The sequence below is a fragment of the Larus michahellis genome, chromosome 11 (genome assembly GCF_964199755.1).
Source record: "Larus michahellis chromosome 11, bLarMic1.1, whole genome shotgun sequence".
Taxonomy (NCBI): domain Eukaryota; kingdom Metazoa; phylum Chordata; class Aves; order Charadriiformes; family Laridae; genus Larus; species Larus michahellis.
Window position 1 is genome coordinate 16,769,351 of NC_133906.1, and position 22,837 is coordinate 16,792,187.

Here is a 22,837-nt window from a genome sequence, read left to right on the forward strand (position 1 = left end):
TTTACAGGCCATTCTGATTATTTTTGCTATCCCAAACGAGCACTTGATGTAAAACTGCTTCATTTGAAAAGCGGCGAAGCGGGCTGCTGGCTGCTGGTTATGCATGCTGCTCGCCGGGCTTCAATGGCTGCTTGTCAGGCAGCACTTCTGGAGTGCTGCACTAAACCCCGCAGTCTAAATAGAAATAGACTGCAACATGAGGTCACTCCTGACAATAAGCTGCCCAATCAACACTGGAAAGCTTTCCTAACGTGTTGTTCACCGATTTTCCAGCATGGAAGGAGGGACAAGTATTTGGATGTGAAAGAGAGCCCTAAACTAAAAGAATAATATATTTTCTAGCAATTCAGGCAGTTGATGGTGGTTAACCTTGCTCTATCTATGCATTTTGTCTCACTCTGTTGCTGTTAATACTATTGCCTGCACTGATCAGAGCTAATTAAAGCAAAAAAGGGTTAACAAAAATATCACACAAGCAGTGAAGAGCTCACCCTTGACATTGCATTTCATATAGACAAAGCAAACTGTTTACAGAACTTACTATATGTCATAAATACAAATATAATTATATATAATATTTTATATAATATATAATTATATATTATAATTACAAATATAATTTTGAAAAGCCCAAAGAACGTATTAAGAGTTTTTATAATAGGCTTTCGACTGACAATATTTGAGAAGAACTGCAAAAAGTATAAAGCAAATACCGCTTGGCAAAGCGCAGTGATGAAAAATTTGGAGTGACAGAGAAGAATTCTAAAGTGATTATTTCAACAGCACGTCTTAAAAGTCAGCTGCAACGCTGAGTCAGTAATTCTTTCCTCCGAAAGTCAGGACAGCAAAACCAAAGGAACCCTGGTGAAACGGCTTCTGGTAAAGGAGAGTATGATGTTTCCTTTACAAACGCATTGTCAAATCGTGTGCAACAAATGCGCCCTGTTTGGGTAACGGCCTTAAAGATCGGTCAACAGGTTTATTTTAAATACCATTTTCCAGCAGTCACTAAATCAAACTGCATTAATGATTATCCACATTCTCACTGGATCTCTCTCACACTCAAAGTCAAATTAACACCATGCAGTGCATGAAGGTCATGTGTTTCAGAAAGAACAAACAGAAAGAGTAAAGAAAAAAGGTAGTGAGCAAAATTATGAGCAAGTTACAGTCCAAATAACTAGAAGGAAGGTCATATACCCCACTGAATGAATCAAGATAACTAATCTTTAGCGTGCGGAACATGCAACCTCAGCATTCTTCTCTATCTCTCCACAGAGACCAAAAATATACAGATAGTCAGTTCCCAAAAATCTGACAACAGCAAAGAGGTAACAAAACTACCGGTTAAGGAACTGCAAGAATCATGTTTAAATTCTACTTCTCTTTCCTTTTTCAGATGCTGCAGGCCCTATGTCAAGACAAACATCCCAATAAACCTGCATTAACGTTTGCTTTTTTAAATACTTTTTTTTTTTTTACATCAAGAAACTACAACAAAAAAAGGCCACTAAATGCATACTATGAAAGCCTTTAAGTTTGGAAAAATATTTAGAGTAATTATAGTGGTTAAAAGTTTAATAAAGCATACTTTCTCATTCACTGTAATTTATTTATTTTTACATTTCCTGCAGTTGTTCTGGTTTTACAGTCAAAATTCTTCCTTCTACAGAATTCCTCCTTATCCTTTACCACAAATTATGTAAAATGCCAACCATAATTAACGCCTATTAATTTTTAATTAACCCTAAACATTGAGTAAAAATGTTTTTCTCTTCAGGCTATCAAATTTAAACTCTCGAACATGTTGAGTTTGTCACTACTGCTGCGCTTACACATTCCGCAAGCAACTAAATACCTGTGAATAGTTAAATTGCTTTAAAGCTTTAATTGGAAGAAGCAGCACTTTTTTACGTATTCCAATTGCAGCAACTTTTAATTTAAATCAAACTAAAATTAACCAGCTATCTTGCTGAAAAGGATAATTAACAATTAAAATATAAGTTAAATTACAAAACAGAATTATGTTTCTCTCCTGATTTTATATTTTACTAATTCCTGCAACAAAGCAGAAGGAAGCGTGCAGCCAAGCTGCTGAACAGATTTCAACCTGAAATCCACATTCTTGAGACTGGTTGCTCGTAGGCACTAAACTTATCCTGCATTACCCCTGCGTTTCCACCCCTTTTAGTCACACTTTTATTATAGATTCTTTCTCACCCCTCCCTACAAGTTCTTACATGCAATGCCCACACCTAACACATCCTGCAGAGCTATGTAAACTATAATACAAGTAAAACAGCCTTAAAAATTAAAACTTGTGTACTACCAAGCATGTAAAACAAACCTGTGTATTACAAGCAAGTGCAAATAAGCTCTCAAATGCAAGTACTATTTTAAGTTTATGCATCTCCTTTATGAGGACAGGTCTTAATTAAAATCTGACTCCCACTCTAGTACTCCTGCCTGATCCCTCTACAGAGTCTGGCTCTTAGGCAGGTAACACAGGTCCCTCCAGGTACGCAGCCCGTACACCTGTTACGGCAATGCAAGACCTCGGCTTTCTATGCATTTTTCTAGTAATTTTTTTCTAAAAAGCAATTAATAAATTAAACCTCAGCTTGTGCATAGGTACATGTCACTCCTACATTGATATAACAAAGAAACATCAGCCTCCAAGATAAATTTAGTCGGCAGGGTTTAAATTAACTGAAGAAGGATCTTCGTATTAGCAAGTCAACTTTCACAAACCAAGGTATCCAGAGCCTTCATTTCAACTCAAATTAAGGAGACTTTCTGGACCTTAGAAATCAAGTTTTTTTGCAAGCAACCCATTCTACGAAGTCTCATGTATAACCTTACAAAATGCTATCTTAAAAGTGCTCAAAATTTCTTCCACGGTGCTCCTACTAAAGGCTTTTCTAGAACATCTATATTCCAACCTAAAAATCATTAATGGTCAATATTATCCCACTTGCTCTCCACTGCCCTTTTAGTCATATATAGTTCCTCTTCATGCCTGGTGCTTTCTCTCTCTAGCATATTTTCAGGAAGTAATCACATCTAGACAGTCTTCATTACAATTGTTTATGAAGTATATTCCACTGTACTCTAGGGAAATAAGAAAGTACTTTCCTCCTCATTTAACACCTGACCAAACTGGGCACAAAAAAAGACCAACCTGGACAAATAAATTCTCACAGGTTTAGGAATGAATTAGGGTCATGTAAGGACACTAGCATGTGACAAGAAATCATCCTAGGATTTCCCACTGAAAGGGAGTGGTGGAAAGATGGCACAGAATGGATTTGCATCTACAAATACTCATACTTTTTAGTTTCTGCTTAATTTCTGCTACAAAATTTACTGTTTAAATAACACTTTATGGTTTTACTAAAATATGCCCCTTTTCCCTTTCTCTGCATAAATCACCATAAATAATCCAATCCGAGTTCTACAGGCGTTCCTCTTCTGAATTTGGGAACAGTTATTTTATCCCATATTTTACTACAAGAACTGCACCTACTTCCACAGCTTCAGTTCGTAGACAACACCACTTACCTCAAAAGTCTGACAGCTTCTCTCCCTCAGACAGAAGAGACTATACTCCAAACTTTAAACCCAACCTCCGAGGCAGAAACAAGTTACCTTGTTGATGCTGTAACGCTCCTGGAATCCGAGAGACTCCCTGTCATATCTAGATGCACCACAGCTGGCCTTTCATCAGGTTTCTCTGTGCCATCTTCTGGAAGTTCTTCAGACTGCTCAAGCTTTACATCTTCCTCCTCTTCCAAGAGATCATTGATCTAAAAAAGATTTAATCACAGTTAATGGCTTGAAAAGTTCTTTTAAGAGGTCCAGGGAACTTAAGAGGTCCAGGTGACCTCTTAAGTACTGCGTCCAGCTCTGGAGACCTCAGCACAGGAAAGACATCGGCCTGTTGGAGCGGGTCCAGAAGAGGGCCACAAAAGTGCTCTGAGGGCTGGAGCATCTCTCCTATGGGGACAGGCTGAGAGAGCTGGGGTTGTTCAGCCTGGAGAAGAGAGGGCTCCAGGGAGACCTTACTGCGGCCTTTCAGTACTGAAAGGGAACTTCTACGAAAGACAGCAACAAATTTTTAGCAGGGCCTGTTGCAATAGGACAAGGGGTAATGGCTTTAAACTAAAAGAGGGAAGGTTTAGACTGGATATTAGGAAGCAATTTTTTATGCTGATGATGGTGAAGCACTGACCGAGGTTGCCCAGAGAGGTGGTAGATGCCCCATCCCAGGAAACATTCAAGGCCAAGTTGCACGGGGCTCTGAGCAACCTGATCTAGTTGAAGATGTCCCTACTCATTATACTAGATGACTAGGTTGAACTAGATGACCTTTAAAGGTCCCTTCTGACTCGCACTATTCTATGATTCTAAATGAGCACAAGAGGTATACAAACAACGTCCATGTGAGAGGAGAACACATTTTTTAATTTTAGAAAGCCAGGCATGCTATACTTGCTTTTATGTAAAATCATACATTCCACATCACTAAAAAGCTACATAACTCTTTAGAAACACTGGACAAAAACTGAAAAGGGAAGCACCTTTGATGCAGTAAATAAACACAAGCAGAATGAAGAAACAACAAAATCCTGACTACACTGAAGTCCCAAGGCACAGAGCCTTTCTTTTTCTATGTATAAAATAAGGACAGGTAATTCTCCTCCATTCCATAGGCAGCCTTATTTGTATATGATATGAGAGGCATTTTCAAACCCCTCTATGGAAGGCAATATAGAAATCTAAGAATCCAAACTTTACAAGTATTCATTCAGTGCTTTAAAGGTAAATGTAAGAGCAAGACTATTGAGAAGTTTCTGTGAAGCCTCTTGTCTATTTTTGTTTCCAAATACAAATGTTTTTACTGAAGAAGTAAAATATAGCCAATTTGAAAAGTAAAACAACATAGCCAACGACACCTTCATTTTTTACAAAGCAACTATTTCTAAAACACAAAGAGGTAAACTCAACAAAAGTGACTGATTTGCAAAGCCCGTCTGTGATTGATCACTGATCTCCCAAACTTGCAAAACGCAGAAAATAAAGTAGCAGCAGCAGCCTCAAGAAAATACACTTTATAATTCAGCTTTGTTTTATACTCATGTCAGATATTAAGAAAAATTGAAACTTTATCAGTTTAAGATTACACAGAAGGCAGAGAAGAGATGTTTATTTATTTTTAAAAGGGGTGTAATGCATTATATGGTGCTACATTCAGGGCAAGAAACATGTTTATCCCCAACTTTCCTCCGTAATTGCAGGAGGATGTGCCAGTGAAGCAAGGGCAAGCCCAGCGGCACACAGTCAGCTGCCACTGGGGCTGCACCCAGTGGAGACAGTGGCCCTTCTGTACCCCCACCGCACCAGCCCGGGACGGAACAGGACCCAACAGTAGTGCACTGTTGACATCTGGTGGAGATGCCACGAAATTAAAGGGACATCCCAACAGGCCTCAAATTTAGGGATAAAAAAAAACCAAACCCAAAACACACCACACTGACTGTTATGCTTGGGAAAACTTTGCTAAAACATATCATAACCCACAGACAAATCAGTAATTTTAAAGCATGAGAGTACAGATCAACTAACTGTACTTTAAAGAGCAGTCGTCCCAACTTAAGACGACAGTCCTGAGCCTCAGGTTGCAAAAGTTACAGCCCAGCTTTATTTAACAGCTTCCTGCATGCAGCAGGGCTGTGTCAGTTCTCAGTGCTAGACGTATTCCTGCGAAGAGCTAAAGAGACAGCAAACATTGCAAAGCTGCAGCACTTTGCCAGAAGAGCCAGCAGAGCAGAAGCTGCTCAACCCAGAACTTGCTGCCCGTGCTTGGCAGACCAGACCGATGGGTGAGGCGTCTACTGCAGGGAAGAGGAAGCAACCAGCTGCCCTAGTACTTGCCTTACTTGTCTTGCTAGCGGACGGGTTTGTGGGATGGTTAGGCTTTAAAAATTCAATATTTCTTGTTACCTTCCTTAGCAACTGCTGGCTATCTACCCTTTTTCCTCTTTCAAGAAAATACATCATGTGTTAAGCCAACTGAACGTGAGAAAATTCAGTTTATAGCTTTCCATATTTCGAAGGAAAAGTTTCAGCCAAGGTTTTATTAATAATCCATGAACCTGGCTTCGATAATACAAAAACTACTTCTTCCATGCATTGTCACTTACATACAATGACTTGTTAGAATTAAAAATATTTGCCAACAGAAGGAGGTTGTATCACAACAGAACATTTTCATTTCCCTAACAACTCTCCATCTCTATTTATCCCCGCATGACATAGCATTTTACTTCACAAAGTCAAATTTGTTGTGAGGAAAGGCATAAGAGTGATTGATAATCGATACCACGCTCAGGTGATCTGGCAATCCTGACAGGTGAAATCTAGGACCAAGAGCATTTCTATTCCAGTCAATTTTGTTTCTCTAATTTCAACGCTTTTCCCCACTAATGTCAAGATGATATTTTGAAGTCCTAGAATCAGAAACAACATTCAAAAATTTTGGCATAGGGAACCACCACTGATAACATCATCAAGTGGAGTGCGAGACCCTGCATGTTTCTGTAAGACACACCTAAAAATATTATTGACCAAGACCAACAACAGTTCTGCATTTGCTTAAAAATCAGTTCTCCTTTCCTAATTAAAAAGATATACTGTTTATATATTTTTCTGTCTTTTATAGATGCATAACAGTATCTATATTGGGCAGGATATCATTGTTGGCTGAGTTCTTACATATTTTTCTATATAGCATAGCTGTACTTACTACAAAGCAACAATTTCACAAGCCACGTTAAGTATCTTAATATGTTAACATGTTATCTATGTTAAATAAATGTTAAATAAGGAAATACCAGGTTTTATCAGTTTGCGAGAATCTACCGAAAGGCACACTAAAGAAAAGTATATTTCAACATATCTTTCATAAACATAAATGTGTATGACAGTTACTTAAGTGATAAAATACTGGCATTTAAAATATTCTTACCTGCTCAGTTATTGAGCTTAAATCATTAGTAGATGAAAAATCTTCCTCTTCATTTTCAAAGAATTCATAGTAGTTCTCCAGAAGTCCCGCCATTATTCTGCTAACTATTTCTTGCTCTTTCAGATCCTCCACATCTGTGTAAATGCTAAAGAATTCAACGCTGTTTTAGTCTAAAAGTCTAAATCCAACTCTTTCCTGAAAGAACTCCTGTGAACAGCTTCTATGACTAAGGGCTACATTTCACACCATTATCCCCAATCCATTCTGAACACACCAACCTTTACACATACCTTCACATTACTGCATTATAAATGTTTCCACTAGTTTATATTTAAAAGTGATGAAGTAACAACTATTCAGTCAATTAAGTCTTCATGAGGAATATTTATAATTCAAGTGTTTTCCTGTAGAGAGAAAACCCCAGTATACTTCCTACTTTAAGAGCTTTCTCCCAGCACTGCTTTCTTGCTGCAAATAGTAATCTTATAAACTATCTCTAAAGAATTTGAATCTCAGTATAATTACAGTAATGCAAGATCAGTGGTTTCTAACACCATAGCTCATAGACAAGCTGTTGTTTAAATCCAAGAAAAAATTGTAAGGCAAAACTGGGGTGAGGGAGTGGAAGGAATGGAAAGAAACATATTGCCCAAAACTTTTTGTGTACTTGATGCTGTTACTCATGGACTAAGAAAGACTTTAGACTACAGATGTACACTGTTGAATTCACATAAAAACACTGTATGAACTTACTGAAAAACATCCGGGCCAAAGACTGCAGCTAAAGAACTTGCCGACCAAATCTCTTCATGATGCGATGCTACATTAGCTAAGAATTTACACAGAAACTTTAACAAACTGTAATTAACAGGTGGAAGCTGCTGCAAGAGGAACCTCAACTTTCTTCCAAATTCATCTTCATTATTATAATCTGAAAAATGTAATAAAGATATTTTAATCACAAAAGTAAAATATCTGCTTTTTCACATTTGATATTGATCAACTTTTTGACTCTGACAAAAATTACTTACTGCTGAAGTACAACTAATTTGGTCAGACCACAGACAAAAATGTCCGAATTTGACTTGCATTTGTTTGGTCTAAGATTTTTCGTACTAAATTTCTCCATGGAAAAAGAACACTACCACCCCCAAACCCAAAAACCAAAGTATCCAGCCCACATATCTGAAGAGTATTCATAGTGGTAGTACTTCATAACAGTCTATCTGTCCTAGCATCGCATCCTCTCGTTTCTGTCTCTGGATTAGTCTCTTCCTCTCTGATCTTTCCAAGGGAGGCCGATAACCCATTTCCTATTCCGTCACTTTTCTTCAATGATGTCAGAGGTTTGGAGGGGTGGTGAAGAGGTGGGGGAACATAGCAAAAAAAAAAAAAAAAACCCTCCTCAGTAGATCCCATAGCAGAGTACCATCAGATTACTTCCCCTAATGATAAATATAATTTCTTCTCTGAAGAAGAAATTGATAACCTAAACCAATGATTGCTACCATATTCTCCTCTGCAAGTCCAATCAGCAGTTTTCAGCATGCTTTCCACAATTAATGCTCACTCAGGTTTCCGATTACATAGGGCTAGTTCCTCCATATCCTTTCATTTACCATTTTTATATAACAACTGCTTTGCAGAAGAGCTCTAGAGATAGCAACAGCTCCAGAGGTAGTGAGTCAACTTAAAAGCTAGTTAAAATTCTCCCCATTTCAGGTAAGCTAAGCACTTTGTCACTTTTTCCTCTATAAGCATCCCATTCTCAACTCTACTTCCTTTTGTAATACTTAACTGATGAATATAAGCAATCTCAATGCAGTTATCCTAACACATACTTAGCTTGAAGCTTGCCGATTCAATTTCAGACCCAAAAAAGGGTCTCCATAAAACTTCCTTATTCTCACCCTACATCTAACTAACTTCATCAAAATATCTCCCCACAAACCTCATCTGTTACATTATCAGCCTTATAGGCAACAAGGTTCAGAGTTCATAATTGTTGCTAACAGAGAAATTCCATATAAAGGAAATGTCAGGAAAGCAAAACGGGAGAAAAAGTTATAGTAACAGGCCTCCCCTTCTGTCTCAGATATTTGAAAATTCTTCTGGGATTAGTTAGAAAGGGAAAAAGATGTTTGAAAATGATGAGCAGTCGCTCTGCCTCTCTAGATGAGAGAGCTCAGACATCCTGGTCCTTAATACCAAATCAAAGAAGTGAGTAAATTCCCTGTTACGTATCTACGGTAATACCAAACATTAACTGTGCAGGACTTCATTTGCTTGGACACAGTCAACACCTACAGTATTTGAATACAGGTAACCAGGCACAGAAAAGTAGTTTTCTCAGCACAGTAACACAATAAAATTAATATATTATTGTTAGTTTTTATTCTAGAAACACGTGTGGGAAAGAGAACAGCAAAATAGAACCTAAAAAAATACTATCACAAAGTAGACCTTCAAAAAAAAAGAGAGAGAGAGAGAGAGAGGGGATAGTCAGACCACCTTGCACATACACATCTAAATGTTTTGTCTAACAAATCTGTCCTAAAATTTAGGTTTAAACAACAGCCAGAGTTCTGAAGTGAGGATATTCTTATCTGTAACTGAAGTCCTCTGGCAGTAAATCATGGATACAAACTTCTGGGACACACAGCCTAGAGCGCTGGGGTCAAATTCACACTTCAATTACTACAATCCCTTGCCTTTGAGCAACCACCATTAGGCCTGCACAGAACAAGCCTCAAAAGATGAATATAGATATACGACAAGCTGTGGCCTAAGTCGTTTTGAGAACTAAGCTTCACCTAACAACCTAACAATACGGAAGGCCTGCTAAAGAGGGAAACAGCAGAAGTATCATATGGATCCAAAATTATTACCACCTTCTGCATTTCTGTAAGCAATTCCTCTGCCGAAAAAGCAGCTGATATTATAGTTCTGGAAACCAGCATAGATATGTCTAGCCGACAGTCAAATACCAAAAGTCAAAACCTGAGTAGAGGAAACCGAAACTCTAATTTTAGTATCAGGAAACGACATTTAAAGTTTATGTGTTTTGATTTCCTTGGTACAGAGATAAAGTGAGTTCAGAAAGATTTTAAAGTTATTTTACACTTTAAAAGACAGTAAGGACATAAGCTGCAAGTTTAAATGAAGTTTCTCTGTATATTTAACAAAATGGAACCAAATGGGGACTTACATGCTGAAGAACAGCTCTTTTCCCGAAACAACCCGTATGTAAATCCTTCCACAGTCATGTATTTAAAGATGGATAAAACCCCAGCTTCACACCGTATTTTACAAGTTATAGAAGGGAATTACACTGTCACACCAAGTGCGTATATCTCAAGTCCATTTCCAGTCCTGATAAATAGCATTGCAAATCAAGGTGCACAGCAGTATTAGCTGAGCAACCTGCAGCATTCTGCATTACTGTCTTAACAATCCTTTAGTTATTTATTATCTTTTTCATGGAGAAAAAACCAAACAAACAAATCCAAAAACCCCCAAACAACGGTTTACTAGCTACTTAGGTCCGATGAACCATGACCTTAGCAACGCAAACCAAATAGCAGACATACCGCTAATGAAATTCCCTACCCACTTCAGTTTCTCATTACTGCATGGGACAAAAACAAACAAAACTTCAGCCTTCAAGAAGTTTCTCTAGCCAGTAGCTTCCAAAATTCGTTTCCAGCACAAGACTATTTAGTGGTTCACACATCAGTGTTCAGCTTCTGCTCATGAGCTACCCAGATAACCACCCCACATTCAAAGTTTCAGGATACACAGGCTACCAAGGGAGGAAAACAAAGCAGCTTCACACTGCTGTAGATGACCCTCCAGTTCAGCACTTGGTAAATACAGTGTAACAGCATGTGAAATCTATGCTCTACTCATCCTACAAACTGATTCCCACTCTGAACGAACAGGACTATCACAAGCGTTATCAAGCTCTTATCAGGAATAAACTCGACAACAGAAAATTAAATCAAAAACGTGCATCTTACAAAGCAAAACAAGACCAGCACTTGAAGAAAAGCACAAACTGACACTGGAAAATGAGTAACACTCCTGCAGAGTGACAACCAGCACAGCTCTCAGTCTTGTCACAGAACTCCAACATCAATGAACCCTTTAAGGACATTACTACTGTAGTACTGCAAGACAAGCGTTTTTACTAGTCAAGTTATGAATCAACTCCAACACCACCCAACACAGCAGAGGCAAAAAGACCCAGGAGAGTGGATACATATAGGCAAGTTGGCAATCGGTAAAGAAAATAATGTGCCAGCATATGGGTGTTAATTTGAAAGGGCAAGGTTTTGCAGTATATGAAAAAACATACTTAGCAACAATACATTGACAATGGGGTTTTTTTCCTCCTACAAATGAATTTTAAACTGAAAAAAATACACAGTGGGAAAGCAAATATGACATGAGTACAGGGCTTGAGAATTCTTCTCTAGTACACAAAAGCTTTAAGTGCCATGGAAACACAGGCAGAGTAAGTGAAATTCAGAGGAAGTAAGACAAAAGCATTCCCTAGCACTTTTAAAGCATCGGTGGTGAGAAACTGTCAAATAACTTTGATTCCAGTGGCTTTGACCAGTGTCCTAGCATTCACACACAAGAACATGCAATATTCAGACCTAATCGGCATATGTGGCAGCTTCACTATTTTCCTGCATGATGGATAAACCGTGTCTTTGAATCCAGACTGAGTTTCCTAAAAAGAACCTATTTATTTGGAGTTTAAGCTAAGAAAGGTATATTTGAATGCCTCCCAATGCACACATTATTACACAAAACACCAAAGAAACCCTAATGCCATTACAAATCTCAATTTAATACTGTTTTTTACTCTTAAAATAATAAAATTAAAACAGTGAATCAAAAATAATTATTACCTTGAGAAAGTTGCATCAAATGTATGTGCAAACTGCCTGGGATAACTGGCTCTGGAAGTTCTTGAAGAAAAAATCTAAGAAGGCTAATAGCTGAGGGTACATCTGCTTCTTTAACCAGGTCCACATCTTCTCCATTATCATATCGTTGCCGAAGCCACTCCACTGTCTCAGCATTCCCATTGACTTGAAAAAGTCCTTCTTGTTCCAGACCCCCTGAGTTAGAAAGAAGTTGCAGAAATAAACTTTTAGATCCAGTATGGATAAATATATCAGAAAATACCGATAATCGGATATGCACAATTCACATACTGAATGACTTTCCAGACAACAGTTTTGCAAGACTTCCAGCAGTCCTTTGCCAACAAACACATTCTTATGCCCAGATAACAATACAGCAATAAAGTAAATGTTAGCAGTACCTAAAACACACAATTTCCTATGAAGTACCCTATTGAACTGACTGCATTAGTGTTAGCTAGAAAACAGTGATAATCAAACATAACAGGAAGAGTAAAGAAAGGAAGTGTGTATCACTGAAAAAAAAAAAAAAAAAAAAGACCAACCCAAATCACACCCAATTAAATGTAAGTAACCTAAGAAAACAAATACTCTTCAAAAAACACAATCTACTCTGTAAGAACAACAGCTAAATATATGATTTAAAGTACAGCAAGATAATACATACCATGTTCCTCAATATAGTCCACAACATGGCGGACTATGAATGGAACCTCATTGTCTGGTTGCCCTTCTTGCTGCAGCTCATCAAGTGGAATTCCAAATATTTTGTTAGCAAGAACAGAGTTGCAGTTACTCAAGGAAGGGGAGGAGCTCTTCCTCATATCTTTTTGCAGCCAAAAATCAAAGCTGTCTGTTCTGTCAAATAAGGGGAATTAAAAAGCAAAAATCAGAGTTCAGTGTACACTGTTGAATGTATTGATCTGTAACACAACATGCTTTAATTACCTAATGCAAATGCTCTCCAGTCTCTCTTAATCAGTTCACTGATTTAATGAAAAGTTCTGTAATAACTCCAAATACAGCTAACTACATAAATGGCTGTTACTGAGGTGTTCTGTTCAATCCTCAGTAGAGGGCCGATAAGAACATACACAGTGGCAAGGAAATTCAGAAAATTCTAGTTACAACATCGTTACTTAAGTTTTAAGGTACTTTGGGAGACCTAGATTCTTCAATACGCTTTCCCACAGTATTTATCAGTCAGGCTTCCCAGATCCAACAGAAAAGCCTCTCCAGAGGAAATGAAACTAGTGGATCTATCAAACTGAAACCACAAGTTTTAGTTGCGCGAAATTATGAAGTATTTTGTGATACACAACTGCATTGCAATCAACTTCTAATATATTTGGCATTTTCTCGTCTACACAATAAAGCTTTCAACACCTGCATCAAATTAAAAGTTTTACTGAACCCCAAACCCCCCAAACTGGTTTACAGCTGCTCAGTGATACCATTCTTCCTATCATGCAGAAGCTCAAGCTTTACCTGCAAGTCTTTGCTTGATACAGGATCTAGATTACCAAAGGCAGTGTAAGTCACTCAATTAAACTGTTATCCTGTCGAAACCAAAATATTTCTTCTAGCAAAGAAAAAAAAGTCTTTTCAAAATAAATAATTAAAAAAAGAAAACATACTTGCTTAAATGCAAGCAATCACTTTCATAGAGGATGGCACACAGAACGTGAAGTACATACTGTTAGTCAAAGCACTGCAACCACACTTAATTCTCTGGTTACTAATGGACTGACAAATTCAAATAGATTAGAGATACTGAAATCCATACTTCCTTTTTTTTTTTTATAGCCCAAGTAAAATAGTTTAAGAAACCTACCTCAGAGCACTTAAACAGCCGAGTTTGAAAAACGTTTTCTGCGCCAGCTGCCCTCACTGACCAAGCATTCTTTTGTCATTTATGGTTGTTTAAGATTATGGCAAAAGATCAGCCTGTAGTTCCTCATTGAAGAATAGCAGAACTCGATCAGTACTTCAGCAGTTAATCTGAAAGTAAGGAAAATATTATTAGACCATCAAGTTTTCAACAGTTGTAAACTCAGTCACAAGTCTAAACATCACGTTTGAGGAATTCTCCTTGTCAAATCATCAGTTTCTTGTTCTGAACAAGAAAGCATGAAGACCACATTAGCACGGCTCATGGGAGAGCATGCAAAAAAAGCAAATCGCCTTTTTTACTTAACCAAACTTAAAGCACCAGTTAGCATGGGACATCTAAGTCTTAACAATTTTGAAATAATTTTCAGACTCATTCATTCCTCTTCCAAAGAATCATGAAGGGCTAACTAGGTCAGACAAAAATGCTTTATAGTACCTACCATACTAAAGCATTTAATGGCTATAAAATTTTCAGAAGGATCTCAGGCAGTGGTTTGAGACACCATCTTTAAACGGCACAACTGAAAACAAAGTCTTAACTAAGGAACATAGAGAGTCAACCAGTTTTCAGTGGTACAGCTCATCTTTTCTGGTAAGTTGATTATGTGTCCTAACTGCCAGTTCAAAGTCCAAGTGATCATCAGATCTGCATACAGGAAGGAGTCAGAACCTAGATTTCCTAGAACCACCCACATTTTTGCCACCTTTTAGAATCCCAATTATCTGGACGTTTTTCATGTTCTCAGTTCTCAAAATAGCTACAGACCACAACAAAAGCCTTTTTGGTTTTTTTGTGGTAGTAAAAATTTAAATTGCAGCTTCATAACACAGTGGAGCTGATTTAATATCCAGATACAGTCAAAGGGTTATCTCAGTCCCTTGATCTCACCCATTACCTGTTCTAATTAAACTCAAGCAACTGTAACTGGGGAAATCTAGCTTGCAACATACACACACAAAGACAACGGACATCACCAAACTAGAAAACAAAAAGTCTTTCCCTGGCTTTAAAGTATACGCACTGAAACCTTCTGTTTCATAATTTGAGATTGATATGAGAATTCAGATGATGAACTTGAAAAATGTACCTTCCCGCTCTTTGTTCCCCCACACTGCTCTTTCTTCTGTTCCACATCAGAACAAATCAATGTCATCTTCACTTTCAAGGTCCTGACAACCTACTAGTCTCATTTCAGTACCGAAATGCTGGTCCATTCATTAGCCTATGAATCAAGAGTCCCTCCATAGTTTGAATAAATAACATTTTCCTGCTTCCAATCGTCCCCAAACTGCACCCATGTGTTAAGGGAGGCGGCCATAAGCTCTATATAGGACTGCTTCATCCACCTCAAAGTTTTCTTGCATTGAGGCCTAGAGGAAGAAATATTTCAGGTTTTCAAGCGTTAAAATCTTTGCCTAACGATGTAAGCAATACTGACCAATATTCTTTCCTGTTCTTCGTCATCTGTCTCTATCTATTGTCTTGTATTACTCACAGGTTGTAAATCTGTTATATCTCTCACACAAGTGGATCCTGATCTGAGATCAGGACTCCAGGTGAGCTGACAACAGAAAATGAAGGGTTATATTCCAGTCAACAGGCTTTACTTATTTTTTTTTTTTAAAAACAACAATCATGTTCAAATCTGTCATTGTGTATTCGTGGTTACTAAAAGATGCTGCCACATTTCAACAGTGAAGCAGTTGCAAATCATGACTCTCCTACAATTTCTGATGGCACTGCCCAGCCATTTTCCTTACTATTTCGGTATGTTAAGTGATTGTCAGCATAATCTTCGCATGCAAGTAGATTTTAATCAATCCCACGATATCATGCCATTTTTGAAACTTGAAGATCCACACAGTCTATTTTCTCAAGTTCTACCAAAGTCAGTCTATCCACAGCGAACCAGAAAAGACTCATGTTAGCCATATGGGATTAATGGCAGCTGGGGGGGGGAACAAAACAAAACAACAACTTTGATGGATCTGCCACAATGCTTCAGGCTGCCTTGCTAAAACAAACAAACAAACCTTCAAAACAAACAGCACCTAATAAAAAGAGCAAATTAGAAGCAACCACTTCTTTATAATTCAGCACCAAGTGAACAATCTTGAGGTCCTGCTTTCTTAGCAAAGATAACTTTGGGCTTAGTTAGCCAACATAAAAGCACAGCCATTTTTACCAGGTGCTGCAGACAAATAAGCTACCTGAATATTGATTTCATTCAGGAGACATGAAAAAAAGAAAACAGATAGACTTCTATTTTAACTAGCTTGGCAATGTAACAATGAAGTTGAAACAACCTGGTTGGCTCGTTGTCAGGGCAAAACCGGATTTACAACCCAAGCTTATACTTTAAACAAAGTTTTATATGGCTTATCATCACCTAGAAGAATTGGTGAAAGCCTAATTTTCACCCTCTCAGATACACACATCCTTATATACACACACTTCACTATATCTTACATGCACCACTTTCTTCTCAAAGCACTGAAGTCTTTTGCCTTTTAGTACAGGCTTCTGTGTAACCTTCACAGGCTGTGATACAATGCATCTGGTATTTACCAAGTCTAGAAAAAGCTAGAAACTTGAAAAAAATTATCTGACTTCCAGAGACTTTCATTTACTGTTATTTCCAACATCATAAACGAAGCGATAGGCTCAGAAACTGTTAATAATTAAATATTATATCTCCACTTTTTATATTGATCAGCAGCTTTCCCGCTTGTCTTCCCTTGACCCAGGATATACACCACTTCAACACAGATACCTCAGAAAACTAGGACAAGATCTGTAACCTTTGGAATTATTTCTAGAGTCTTTTACAAATATGAAGCAATACTGTGGGGGGTTGTTTTGTTTTTTTTTAGCTATGATCAAACATCTCAGAAAACAAGATCTATCTATTTAGTCAACTCTTCTGACTTCTATTCATATTATCCTGACCCTTTTGAAGGTGTGTTTCCCCCTCCCAATTTCACAACCTACATGCTTCACCAGTACTATCAAGCGAAAAACAATAATTAAAAAAAAACAAACACCCAACTAGGTTATGCTTTATTATAAATATTCTGATCGCATCTTTCTCAATTACCCCCCGTTACTACAAACATTTACAAAGATCCCCTAAGCTACAACAATGTTCTACAAAACTACAGAAAACTAAAAATACACCTTATCGTGACCACATATTATAGCACAACTTCACAAGAGGCTGAAAAAACCATACTATGTCCTATGCAAAATCTTGAGCCCAAGTATCTTAAATGAGGGTAAAGCACGAAGTTTCATTCTGTATCGTGTATTTCAGTGCCCTCATCTGTTATTTAAGAAAAAAAAAATTGGTTTCTGGGGGTTTTGTTTTTAAATAAGGCAAGTACTTCATACAGTCTGCTGGGAAAACAGCACCACAAGTTTCATTTTGCCATCATAATAGCATTCACTTATCTTGGCAACTAAAAAAGTATTCACACCCACATATGAAATGCCACTAAAGAAAACACAGAATACATGGCTAGCTGTTAATATTTGAGGAATACATATAAAAGTTGAGACTTAAATTTAGCTCAGCTTTTACATTACTGGCTGGACTACAAATATATGTGTGTCATTTTAAATTAAAAGTCCTCAGGGCTCCACCACCTTTCCTTAAAACAAAGGAATGAAACAACAAGAAGTAAAAATAAAATAAACAAAAAAGGCTACAAACTGAAACTATGCCATAGGAACGAAAACATTAATTCTGCATGTAGAATTTCTGCCACAAGTCTCGACTATTTAAGCAATTCTTTTATTTGCTTGTTTTATCTCACAAGAAATTCATATCATCTGTGAAGCCAAAAACAAAGCCAAAGGTGACTGCCATTCTGCTCCATTTTTAATATATTATTTTGTGGGATTAGCAGACATCATCAGTGATTTTTTTGTAACATATGAAAAGTAAAAACTGAATGTAAGATTTTTAGATAGGAAAAAAGAAATGTTATAGGGCAACAAAATCACTTGTCCCTACTTCTCAGGAGATACATCTCAAGTTTAGACTTTGGCTTTTTCAGTCCACGGTGCTGTAAACCTGTGGAGCCACCCACGTGCCTGCGCACAGGGTCCTCGCACAACATCTACACGTCCCCCAGTATAAAGAGGATCAGTGCTCATTTTCTGCAATACAAAGAGGTTTATTTAAAAATAAAATTCCACAAAAACATTACTGTGTCTCAAAGTTTTTAACTTCTTACTCTATATTTGATAAATAAAAAGAACGTATTATGTACTTATATGACTGACTTATAAGTAGACAAAAATCTGTGATTTTCCTCTGGATGCATACAGTAAACATACTTTTAAATCCAAATAAAAAATTAATTTTTTTAGCTAGGCTTGAAACGTTCAAAAGTTATAACAGATCTTAAGACTTTCAAAATGATGGCTTAAACTTATGTCACAGATTCCAACTTGGAATCACAGAAACTTTCCTTGAGTGATGATATCACCCAGAGGCGGCTGCCAGGTGGGAGCAGGAGCAGGAAGGTTTGCCTGGGAAACTTCTGTGTACCAGCTCGCTGGAGAGCACATAGCCCCATTTGGCAGCTGCTGTACTACACACTATTTAATGTATGTTTTTAAAAATTGCAACCAGCACTCTGCTCTTTTCTGTAAAGTTTTATTGAGGTAAGAGGAAATGGATTTTTTAATTTTTTTAATGTAATGTCATGATCATAACAAATGACACTAACTGATGATTTTTATGTCATTTGTATATTCAAATTACTGTTAGCATTCCCAACTGATAAAATGTTTTGGGGCAGAAGAGCCTTTGCTCATCTAATTTTCAGCTTTTGTTCAGGTAACAAGTAAAAATAAAGTATTTTGCTCATTTGAATTAATCCAATCAAAACTGAAAAGATGGCCAGGTCGGGGCAGGGGACATACCTTGGAGGAAAATTAAAAAAAAAGAAAAACTGAAAAAATCCACAGCCCAAGCTTCAAGCAAACAAACAGAACGCTACCACAAACTCAGGACACAGAAAAGGACAAACGATTCTTGTCTCAAGAGCATAGTTAAAAGCCTGCAGAACTCTGCAAGTGCTTGAATATGAAGAGACACAGAATATCCTCCATGTAAAAAGAATAATCAAGTTTAAAGCTACATTTAAGTACTCGTTACTATATCTGAGCAGTCAAAACAAAAATTATTTAAAGAAAGAAGTTTAAAAACCAGTAGGATTAGCTTAAAATGGATTCTTAATGCAAGATTTCCTCTTTTTGATTGTCAGTAAAATCAGCTATTGAAAGGCATTTTAGTCAAAAGCCTGGACTGGCAAATCAGACAATTGGGCTCAGTTATAATTTTAAATTTAACAAGTTGGTCTTCTTAAGAATACATTCCCCTTCCCCATAAGGTCATAATATTTTAAAATAAGTATACCTTCAGAATTTAACTTGCAGCGTTGAAGGAAACCATGTTAGAATATATTGTCTTTTCAAGCCAAGGCAACTTTCCTGCTCCCGTCCTTTTTCAGTACAGTTCTTAACTCTTCACTGACACGTTTGCTTTCTGGTTAAATAGGAATCAAAAGCAAACAAGCCTGTTGCAGTTTTGCACACAATCGCAAAAGGTGTCACAAGAAGATGCAACATCATCTCTTTAATTAATAAGCTCCCTACTTGCATATATGTGCCTTCGCATGTGTACTCTCACACACACTACCTTAACTAAACTAGCTGAAAATTCTCCATCATCTGCCACTAGCACTTCTGATCGCCTCAGAAAATACCCAACTGACAAAATACTGGTTATACTGACAAAGCAAATAAAAGCACAAAAAAAATACAACATCAGATTTAACAGAATGCAATTGTAATGCAATTTTTGTTTCCTGGAAAAGCAGTAGCAAGCCTTCTAATTTAGAAATTAGAACAATTCAAATTAAGCCTTTATGTCCTTACCGTGGAAGAAAACAACAAAACAACTCATGAAAGCTCCTTTGAAAAGGATATTACTAAAATTGATAGAATTTTCGATTTTATTTTTAAAATCTACAAGCCAAGAAACCACAGTATTGATTAGTATTAATTTTCCAGTTATTAAAGTTCAATCTACAGTTTCAGCTGATAGAACCTGATCCACTTTCTCTGAAAAAGCCTATAATTAAATACAGATCTTCATGGGAGGCATATCCTATCTACCTCTGCATGAGAGGCTTCAGTTATACTAAATGCAAAATTTAGGAAAAAAAAAAATCCTACAAAAGTTGAAATTTTAACGAGCAAATTAAGCTTTTAGCAACCGTATTGCAATAACATTACTAAAGCCTCAAGTACAGTGACTGATTTAAGCCACATTCCTAAAAATGTTACATTTTAAAAGAGCACGCTCAGACATCACCAAAATGTTAGCTGATTTTCAACCGTTTTGATAGGCAAAGATAGTGTTTTATATTCACTTACTAGATAAAATCCAAAGGCTTTTTAACAGCATTACAGCAACTCATAATCCTTCTACAACTATATCGTAGCAAGAGGAATTAAATAAAACCTCAGCGATACCAGAAAAAAGTCGATGTTTGCTCGCTGCTTCACACCCACCACTGAACGCTGCCAGATTTGCTCTCAGCTGCTGCTGCCAATGCACATGTGCAGAATTATAAAGAAACTTCCTGCTCGCACAGATCCCATCACATTCTTAACAACAGTAGTTAATAAATAAAAAGGCTTTTGTATCTTGTGTAACGGCTAATTATATTCATCCTACTTGCCTCCCCCCAAAGTAAAGCTGTACTCCACCAACCACACACGTATAATTGCCACTATATCAGATAATACATAACTTAAGTGCAGTGGCATTATAAAAGTACAGTAAGGGAACAGACGGGAAGAAATTATCAGTAAAACTATGCAACTTGAGAGGTTCATGTTATAAAACCAAAGCAGTTAAACAATTGTCACTGCTGTTGAGAGAGACTTTGGAACAGAAGTCAAGCTACCTTAGAGACACCAAAAAAAGCAAACTATAAATATATAATGCACTTAATTTATTATACATAAGTTATCCTATTACATACATTTATCATCAGCTTGTTTCTCCCCCTCCCAAACAGGTAAGCAGAAATACACACTGGAACTCAACACATTACAAAATATAACACAGAACCCATTTGCTACGGAAACACTGCCTCTGTCATAACGATGACCACGTCCCACCAAAATAAAGGACAGTCTTAGCATCCTCACTGAAGGAGTAAAACATTTCAATGAAGAGTTCAATTCTGTAGCAATGACTCTTTGAATTACAGGGGAAGGGGAGGGGTGGAAAAAAAATAGAAAGAAGAGATGCTAATGAGGTCTCCTCCACAACCAATTTTTGTTGCAACTTGATCATGACCAAATTTGAAGATACCACCAGAAATCACAAGGTTAGAGATTGCATTGCAGACTCAAATTGAGTAACCCGATTACATTAAAAGAGTGACAAGACAACAAAAGATTTAATGAAATGTGAAGTTCAGCAAAAAGGAGGAAAAACCTTTCAAATATACACACACAAAAAAAAAAGAGTATAAAGGAAGAATGAACCACATTCATAAGATTCCAGCTCTCATCTTTTCAATTTTGTCCAAGGATTGTTATCCTACACAGCTGAGCACAATTTTTAATCCTGAACACACCGCAGGGAACACCGAAGAGAAGAGATGTATAAAGAGAGCAGCGAGCAAGGCTGGAACCTGGACAATCAATTCCGGGTTCCCACCACAGACTCTGTTCTGATCGAGTACCTGCCCCACCCAAACTTCCTTACAAATGAGCAGATAGTGAAGAAAATAAACCATTTAAACCCCTCTATATAAAAAAGCTTCTACACCCATGGTCTTTGTTACAAGCTGTTCAAACACAAACATAATGCAGTATCTTTAAGCTCAAGTTTGTCATATTTTTCTTCTTTCTAGTCAAATACACAGGATAAAATTTCACATGCTTACAGGTGAGAGACCACAAGAGCAGAACTGTTTGTTACTACCACAACAGAACTATTCATTTCACTATAATCAGAATATGGTCCTAGATCCATCTGCAAAATATCACCCATTTCTTGTACTGAATGACTCCACCCATACTTTGCAAACATAACAGGTTTTCAGCACCGTAGTCACCTTCTAAACTATGTTTTTTAAGACTTTAAAACAAATCAGCTCTACACACACACACACACAAAAGGGCGCCTGGTAGAACACACAGTAACAAATACATTATTTTTTAGGCTGTAAGAATACAGAGAATTCATCTGAATTGACTGAACTTTCACAAATCCCAACAGCTGGCTACGAAGCCAGTAAAAAACCACAAAGCCAAATGTGAATTTACTAAAGCCTTGAGACAGCTTGTCATTATTCTCAAACAAAGTTTTTGCAGGTAAAATTTATAACTTCCAGAAAATAATACAATCAGCACGAAACTCAAAAATGAACCGCACAATTTTACTAATTTTCCAGGATGCCATGCAAAATTTTTGTATTCTCTGCCTGAATACAATTTTGACATGAGACATACAGCATCTCTGCTGAGTAACTGATATATCTGTCACTTTAAAAACTGCATGACAAGTTTCAGAGCCCTTCATAGAGTAATATTCCTTCAATTCTGTATCTCCTCCTCAGATGTTTTGGATAAAGTGTTATTTTTTTGGTTCCTAAGTAACAGTCCTCACGTCTGAAATGATTAATAAATATATAACTGAGCCTGCAATACAAGAAAAAAAGTTAAAAGGTTTACCATCTTTCATCCTCACAGATCCAAATACTGATTTGCCCTGCAAGGTGTCAATTCACACCCATACCAACGGCTACTAGATTTTTGTTTTGTGTGCTAACAGGACAGCAAAAAATAATGTGGTTTACGCACAGAATTTAAGGACAACTTGAAGGCATTCTCTTACCGACATCACTTCCTCTTCCTTAGAGCTGCAGCTTCTTGGGAGGGGGG

The 22,837-nt window shown here is 37.2% G+C and overlaps 1 protein-coding gene across 10 annotated transcripts in view; it reads right to left on the reverse strand.

The window, feature by feature from the left end:
• Positions 1-22,837, reverse strand: part of FAM13B (family with sequence similarity 13 member B) — a 52,812-nt gene that overhangs the window by 27,627 nt on the left and 2,348 nt on the right. For 6 of the 10 annotated variants that reach the window (XM_074604422.1, XM_074604416.1, XM_074604417.1 and 3 more), the window contains exons 2-7: positions 13,799-13,965; positions 12,632-12,822; positions 11,947-12,159; positions 7,781-7,958; positions 7,028-7,172; positions 3,649-3,806 (exon numbers count right to left, since the gene is read on the reverse strand). In XM_074604422.1, coding sequence (XP_074460523.1) covers positions 3,649-3,806; positions 7,028-7,172; positions 7,781-7,958; positions 11,947-12,159; positions 12,632-12,788 — 851 coding nt within the window. In that variant the 5' untranslated portion in view covers positions 12,789-12,822; positions 13,799-13,965. Of the gene's footprint in view, positions 1-3,648; positions 3,807-7,027; positions 7,173-7,780; positions 7,959-11,946; positions 12,160-12,631; positions 12,823-13,452; positions 13,620-13,798; positions 13,966-19,286; positions 19,416-22,837 lie in introns of those variants that run through there. The other 4 variants (XM_074604414.1, XM_074604420.1, XM_074604419.1 and 1 more) reach the window with 3 other exon arrangements.